At 63.7% G+C, this 7500-nt stretch overlaps 2 protein-coding genes across 2 annotated transcripts in view; one reads left to right on the top strand and one right to left on the bottom strand.

Moving 5' to 3' along the window:
- Positions 1–18: 18 nt before the first annotated feature.
- THOC3 (THO complex 3) lies at positions 19–3075 on the top strand (the record flags this gene model as incomplete). Its single annotated transcript, XM_026063587.1, has 5 exons — positions 19–238; positions 1062–1266; positions 1621–1782; positions 1873–1973; positions 2312–3075. Coding segments are annotated over 5 exons (852 nt in total), but the record flags the coding sequence as incomplete, so codon positions are not given.
- A 1872-nt stretch (positions 3076–4947) lies between these two features.
- CPLX2 (complexin 2) overlaps positions 4948–7500 on the bottom strand; it is a 2585-nt gene continuing 32 nt past the window's right edge. The window contains exons 1-3 of the mRNA XM_026063259.1: positions 7422–7500; positions 6667–6842; positions 4948–6489 (exon numbers count right to left, since the gene is read on the bottom strand). The exon at positions 7422–7500 is cut by the window's right edge and continues 32 nt beyond it. Coding sequence (XP_025919044.1) covers positions 6292–6489; positions 6667–6842; positions 7422–7452 — 405 coding nt within the window. The 5' untranslated portion in view covers positions 7453–7500 and the 3' untranslated portion in view covers positions 4948–6291. The remainder of the gene's footprint in view (positions 6490–6666; positions 6843–7421) is intronic.

The raw sequence follows: 7500 nt of genomic DNA on the forward strand, positions 1-7500 counted from the left end.
GCCGCGGGGCGGCGGGCGGGAGCGGGGCGCCGCGCCGCCCTGCCCTGCTCCCCGCGGCCCACCGCCGCCCTCTGCCGCCAGGTGAAGGAGAACAACTACCGCGGCCACGGCGACAGCGTGGACCAGCTCTGCTGGCACCCCAGCAACCCCGACCTCTTCGTCACGGCGTCCGGCGACAAGACCATCCGCATCTGGGACGTCCGCACCACCAAGTGCATCGCCACCGTCAACACCAAAGGTGGGCGCCGGCGGGACCTCACCGCCGTGGCGGAGCTCCCTGGCCTCCCCCTGGGGGTGGTGGGGATCTGGGGCATCTTGGCTGACTGCTTCTGTCTTTGCCTYGTGCTCATCGAGCTCGAGCAGCCTTATGGAGCAGCAGAGAACACGAGGGTGACTTGTGTTGATGCTGGGACTGGAGAAACCTCTGATATATGATGCTGGTTGTTAAAATGGCTTATGTACTTGCCTCTGGAGTCTGCGGGTGCAAGGAGAGGCATGTTTACGGAGAGCTATGGTGGAACTAAAAGCTTACGTGAATTCAGAAAGCAGTTAATCAGATCCATGGGCTGATTAACACAGATACCATCTCTGGCTGAGGAGAGCTCCAATTTCAAATTGATGGGTCTGGGAACAGCATTGCAAGATGATATAGCTGCAACTTGCCTCGTTCTTACYCTCATTCATACGTGCTTGTTGTTGGTTGCTGCTTCTTCTGGATCTTGAAGATCACTGGGTTAAGAGGCTCTTTGATTTGATCTTGCTTGGTCATTTCTGTGGTCACATCTTGGCTGAACTGGAAAGAGGAGTAGTGCAATCATGTTGGTTTGAAGCTGTGGTTCTGTTAAGTTTGGTTTTCATTAACTCTGTGTATCTCTTAACCAGCTACTAAGTGGGATTTGTGTGCTGAACTGCAGATTGTCTCAGATCTAGGAGCAGTTTAGAGTTAGTGGAGCAGACTGTGGGCTTCGGTTAGGAAAAAAAAGCCACCTGTCTACTTAACTCATTGTGGTCCTGTGGATTGCTGGGTGGATATGGGACCTGCTGCCCTTTCTTCCCTCTAGGGGAGAACATAAACATCTGCTGGAGCCCTGATGGCCAGACCATTGCAGTAGGGAACAAGGATGACGTTGTCACTTTCATTGATGCCAAGACACATCGTTCCAAAGCTGAGGAGCAGTTCAAGTTTGAGGTGAATGAGATCTCCTGGAACAACGATAACAACATGTTCTTCCTCACTAACGGGAACGGCTGCATCAATATCCTCAGGTAGGTGCCTGTGGCAGCAGGCAGGGAGGGTAGGCGGACTGGCTGCCTTGATGCATCCCTGTCAACTGAGGCAGATGTTGGTCTGCAAGTCTCTTTGCTGCTTGCAGGGGCTGGGGTCCTGCACCCCAGCGTTTCCCAGTCCTGAGGTGGGAACAAAGTTGCCTGGAGCTGAGGTTGCCTCAGTTCTGGGCTGGGCTTCTTGGGAGTTACATGGATCCTTTGCCTCATTCATCCAGCACTCAAGGTTTCCAGTTTGGTTTGCTCACTGTCCCAGTGCACCTTATGCCGCATCTGCTTGTAGACAAGCCATCTGCTCCTTTCACTGCTTCCTGTTCTTTCCTTTCATCTCCACAGCTACCCGGAGCTGAAACCCATTCAGTCCATCAATGCCCATCCTTCAAACTGCATCTGCATCAAGTTTGATCCCATGGGGAAGTACTTTGCCACGGGCAGTGCTGATGCTCTAGTCAGCCTCTGGGATGTGGAYGAGTTGGTGTGTGTGAGGTGCTTCTCGAGGTAGGTAGTGCTGCCCTGAACCTTTTTCCCTCCCCTCTCTGGTAACCCTGTGGGAGATGGCTCACTCTCTGCTTGGCCCTGCTGTTGCAGGCTTGACTGGCCTGTGCGAACGCTGAGCTTTAGCCATGATGGGAAGATGCTGGCGTCAGCATCGGAAGATCACTTCATTGACATTGCGGAAGTGGAGACAGGTAATGGTTCCCCATCAGGGAAATAGCAAGGAGGGAATCAGACGGAGAAGTGCTGGTGAAACTGGGAGGGCACTTGGGGGATCATCTGCTTGCAGAGAGCTTGGTTGGGCACAGCAGAGCGCCATTAGGGGGAGCCTCTGCCTAGYTGGTCTGTTTTAGAGATTGTGTTGTGTCTGTGTCTTGTCTTCAGGGGATTAAAGCACTGAAGCAGCACTAATTCTTCCCCTGCCCCACACGGGAGGGAGGAGGTGGGTGCTTGGCTCTGGTGGGTGCTATGGGGCAGTGTGCAGTGCAGAACCAGAGGCTGTCCAGCCTGAGATGGTCCCTCTTCTATGCAGGAGAGAAGCTTTGGGAGGTGCAGTGTGAGTCCCCCACCTTCACAGTGGCCTGGCACCCGAAGAGGCCTCTGCTGGCCTTCGCCTGTGACGACAAAGATGGCAAATACGACAGCAGCCGGGAGGCAGGCACTGTCAAGCTCTTCGGGCTGCCCAATGACTCCTAACGGAACCGCAACGGGCAGCGGGGTAGACCACCAGGAGAGGCAACGCTTCGCTGCTGTCGGGGATGGGAGAATGCTTAGTTAACGTAGGATGGGGGAAGGAGATCGGTCCCCTCCTTGCCTGCTTGGCAGTATGGTGGTCCTTGGCTCAGCTCTGTGCATCCTGCTTGTAAAAAGCAGCCCGTGTGCTGGTGAGGACGGTGGGGGATGCTGGCCGAGCCCCCCTGCTGGTCTCAGGGCAGTGTCCTGCCCCGTCTCGGGGGAACGGAGGGCCCGTTGCAAAGGCAAATGGCCAAAGAAGGTCTGTCGCTGAGTGCCCTTGCTGAGAGGCCTCCCCCGTGGAGGAGCTCAGCTCTAGGGCAGCTGAGTGGAGGCTGCTGTGGCCACACTTCCTAGCAGGGACAAGTTGCATGCCCATCCCCTTCTCTCTTCCCCGGGGCCACCTGGCGAGGGCAGCCCTGGGAGCACAGCCAGCTCGGTAGTTGCAGCTTGCCCCTTCCCCTCCAGACATCTCTTGTACCTTCCCCGCACTGGAGCAGCGGAAGGGGCAGTGTGACGGGGCTGTGAGTTGGGGGATGCTGTCTAGGGGGTGCGGGGTGGGAGAGTGACATTTTTTTTGTGTGTGTGGTTATTTTTCTAATTTTGATAAATCCTCTTCTGTAAGGAAGGTGCCTGTGGCTGTTGTGTGGGTGCAGGTCTGTGGGCGTGAGGTGGTCAGTCAGTGGGGAAGGAGCTGCTGAACTGCTCTCCTGTGAGCTCCTGCCCCTTCCCCACCTCCTGGGCTTTGCTCTGCAGAGAGGAGCTCGCAGCAGGGCTGTGGCTGAGGGGYCTGTGGTGAGGGGCGGTCCCCACTGTCCCCAGGGCCTGTCCCTTTCCCTGGTGGCTCTGTCTCCTGGCCTGGCAGGTGCTGTCGCCCCACCAGGGGGCGCTGCGCCCCCACGCTGGGGAGCGGGGACGCGAGGACGGGGACGGCGACATGCCACTGGGCCCTGGCTCTGCCACGCCTGGCAGCGTCCTGCGCGGCTGGGCTGGAGCAGGGCTGTGCCTCCGCTAGCAGATGCCCACCTTGCCCRCGCCACAGCCCCCGGCCCTGTGCCGTGGGGCAGAGCCCTTCCCCGTGCCCTCTCCCGGGAGAGGGCAGGCTGTGCTGTCCCAGAGAGCATGTCACCCGCTCCCAGCGGGCTTCGATAGCCCGTAGCTCTCGTGGGCGCTGCAGGGCTTGAGCGTGGGCTGCGGCTGGTGCGGTTCCCTGCGGCTCAGCGGTTGTGTGCCCTCAGGACGGGGCACAGACTTGAGCAGAGACTGGCTGCTGCCAGCCACGGGCAGTTCCCTGGGTGCAGCCAGGCCCGGGCAATGCCCTGCCTGCTCCCCTCTGCCCTTGCCAGAGCAGTTAGGCTGGCCTGAGCCCTGCCTGGCAGCTCCCCCCGTGGTGGTGAGCACGGCTCCGTGTTTTCCCCTCCCCGGGAAGGGCTGCACCTTTTGGGCCTGTCACCAGGGGCTGCTCGTCCGGAGCAAAACCCCAGCCCTGCCTCGAGCGCTCCCTGAGCACCGCCGGCTGCGGCGCGCRGTGCCTCAGTTTCCTCCGGGACTGCTGGACTGGGAGGGAGGGAGACACTGCAGGTGGCAAAGGCTCGCACAGAGGCCAGAGAAGTAACGGGAGCGTGTAGGACCCCCATGGGTTGGCGTGCTGTGGGGAGAGGGTGCATTAGAGCCTCCCCCATCCCCTCTCCCCGTGGTGAGCGATAGGGATTCCGTCCGGCCTCGGCAGGCTGGGTCTGGGGGAGCAGGGCACCGGAGAGGAGGTGCCGGTGCAGCCTGGCGGCGATGGAGACCTTGCCTGCAAGATCTCTATCATTTCCTAGCCTAATATTTTCTTCTGACACAGGCTTTTCCAGGTGACTGCACTGCTGATGCCGCCTGGGTAACAGCTGAGCTCTTTGCTGTTAAATGATAGCAAATCAGTCAGAACCGAGGCTGTTCACAGCAAATCTTCAGAGCCGAGGAGGCTGCGGATTCCCCCCCCCCCCAAAAAAAGGGAGTCCTTTTACCCCACAGGTGTCCCCAGTCATTCTGTGTGTGTGTGGGGGGGGGGGGTCCCACAGTCAGTGGGGAAGAGGCAAAAGCCCCCTTGCTATACCCATGGATCTGTTGGGACAGGGGCACCCCAGAACCAGCTGCCTTTGACCTTGTCCCCAACCCTGCCCTCCCCAGCGAGGGCTCCTGTGGGGCCCACACTGGGGTGCAGGGGGCAGCTGGGTTAAGAGCGGGGYTCCAGGAGCCGCATTGGGCCTCCCCCCTTCCCTGTGGCCAGCCATGGGGCCTGGCTTGGGTGCTGTTGGCGTGCCGCACAGGGTGAGGATGGGCCCTGTGGCCTCTAGCACTGTGATGAGCTGCCAGGTCTCAGCCCTGAGCTGCTGTGGGGTGAGGGAGATGGTGTGGGGCCCCAGGGAAGCAATGGCTCAGTAAAGGCCGGAGCAATGTACAAATCCCTTTATTTTATTAGTTTGTCAAAGACTAGTTCGAGCAGGATGGTCACGGCATGTCTGCGGGGCCCCACGCCGCCCTCCGCCTCCTGGGAAGGGCCACGGCGAGCGGCTGGGGGACGGTGGCGGAGGAAGCACGGGGGGCGGGAGCACGGTGGGGCGAGGGACAGGTCGGGGGCGATGGCATGCCCCCGTATCCCCCCCGCTGGGGCGCGGGGATGTGCCTGGGGCACCCTGCCCGGGAGGTCCGTTCCCAGGCCCGGGAGAACCGTGTGTCCAGCGTTTGGGGGAGGCAGCCGGGTGCTCCCAGCCTGTCGGCTGCCCACGGGCAGCCCGGGACTGGCTCGGCAGCCCTCAGCTCCGCGCTGGGTTTATTGCAGCCCACGGGCACGGGGCAGAGCAGGGTCCTCACCCGGGCCGGGGCCCCGGCAGGGCAGCGCGGGGCGCTCGGCTCGGTGCTGCGGGGGGCCCCGGGGGCGGCGGGGCGCGGGGTGGAGGCGTGAGCAGCGAACACGAGGACGCATGGAGCAACGGGGCGCACCCTGGCACAGAGACACTAATGCGAGAACGGGGGCCAGCGGGGCCGAGACACGGACGAGCGAGCGGTGGGGACAGCGGGGACAGGGCAGGGGGGACGAGGCGGGGGGGGTCCCTGCCCCGCACGCGCCTTTGTACACGGTTGGCGGAGCGCGGCGCCCGCTCCTCCCGGTGCTGAAGTATTGCAGTCTAACTGATATGGCTTTAACTATGGGGCCAGAGATGCGGGGAGGGGGTCCCCTCCAACCCCCYGATGCTGGGGCGCACCGGGCGGCCCTGGGGGACCCCCGTGCCCAGGGACCGGGGGCTGGGGAGCTGCGGGCAGGGCGCCTGGCTTTGTGCTTTGGGGTTGGCCCGGGGCAGGATGGGGCTGGGGGTGGCAGTGCTGGGGACGTGGGCAGGCAAGCGGAGGCGCTGGCGTGCGCCGAGGCCTGCCGGGGCCCCCCGGGGTATGTGGGAGGGCAGGACGGAGGTGGTGTAGAGAGAGGGACGGGGCTGGGGACGTGGGGAGCCACCCCGGGGTCCGGTAGGACCTGGGGTGCCCCCAGCCTGCTGTGAGGTTATGTCAGTGCATTTGGTCCCGGTTYGCCCCGTCCGGCCAGGGACGCTCCCCTTTGGCACAGCGTGGTCGGGGGGGCCCTGCCTGGACGGGACGGGGTGGGTTTTTGGTCTGGTCAAGGAGGGGGTGATGGGGAGGGGGTGCAGGGACCCCCCCCAAAGGGCCAGAGGAAACGATGGAGGAGTCGGAGGGGGAAGGGCGCCCGTGCCCCAGCACCCCATGGCGGGGTTGGTGGTGCTGTTACTTCTTGAACATATCCTGCAGCGGGCCGGGCAGGTACTTGAGCACGGTGTCCAGGATACTCTCTTCCTCCTCCTCCTCCTCGTCCCCGCAGCCTGCCGGGATTGCCTTCTTGGGGCGCGTCAGGCTGCCCTCGCATGGCTGCTCCAGCGCTGCTTTCTCCTCGGCCTCCTTTTCCTCCTTCTTCTTCAGCCCGTACTGCGAGGACACAGGCCCTGAGCAGGGCAGGCAGTGGGCACTGCCCGTGCTGCCCCCCAAGCCCATCACCGCCACCTCGGGCCGCTGACCTCCCCACCTAGTGAGCCCCAGCCATGCTGGCTCCTGGTCCCGGCCCCCTCCCAGCCAGACCTGGGCGCGTGGGTGGCGTGGACCCACCTTGTCGCGGATCTGCTGCCGGACCTTCTCCCGCTCGGCCTCCATGCGGGCGTGCTTGGCTTTCCGCTCCTCCTCCTGCTGGCGCAGCGCTTCCTGCCTCTCCTCCTCTTTCTTCTGCGCGTCGGGGTCCTTCTCCTCCTCGCCCCCCAGCATCTTCCCCATGTCCTTGGTGGCCCCTGCRCGGCACAAGCCCATCAGCCGGGGCCTGAGGATGCTGCAGCCCAGAGCTGCTGCCAAAGCCGCTGTGCGCAGAAGCAGGGAGGGCGCGGGGCCACCCGGCACTGCCACCGCGGGCCCCCTCGTCCCCGGGTGCCGCGTGGGCCGGAGCCAACGGCAGCCCGGCTCTGGAGGCTGCGGAGGCGCCGGAGCCGCGGGCTGGCTGCACTGCCCTAGTTCGGCGTCAGCTGGGGGAGATGCCGGCAGCTCCTTYGGAGCTGGCACCCAGGGGACCCGCCGGGGAATCCCACTCAGTGCAGGAAACCCGGGATTCCCCAGCCAGGCGCTGCTGGAGCTCGGAGCCGGGAAGCCCGCGGGGGCTCCGGCAGCTGCTCCTCTCTGCCGCGAGTGGCTCTCCTTGCAGGGCCATGCCCCCACGGGGGGGTCTCTCCCCRGCCCCGGGGGTGCCGGCTGGGGCTTTGCTCCACACCGGGCTCCCCGCCGGCGCCGTGCCACGGCCTCGCTGTCGGCAGGGGCGAACCGTGGCGTGCCGAGGGGCGCGAGGGGGGGCAGCCGTGGGGGCGCAGGCGCGCACTCACCGCCCAGCGCTTGCTTCATGACGAAGTCCATGCTGCCGGTGTGCGAGTGCGGCTAGGCCAGGGCCGAGCGCTCATCCAC

This window comes from Apteryx rowi, unplaced genomic scaffold (assembly GCF_003343035.1).
Source record: "Apteryx rowi isolate R43461 unplaced genomic scaffold, aptRow1 scaffold_2, whole genome shotgun sequence".
NCBI classification, from domain to species: Eukaryota; Metazoa; Chordata; class Aves; order Apterygiformes; family Apterygidae; genus Apteryx; species Apteryx rowi.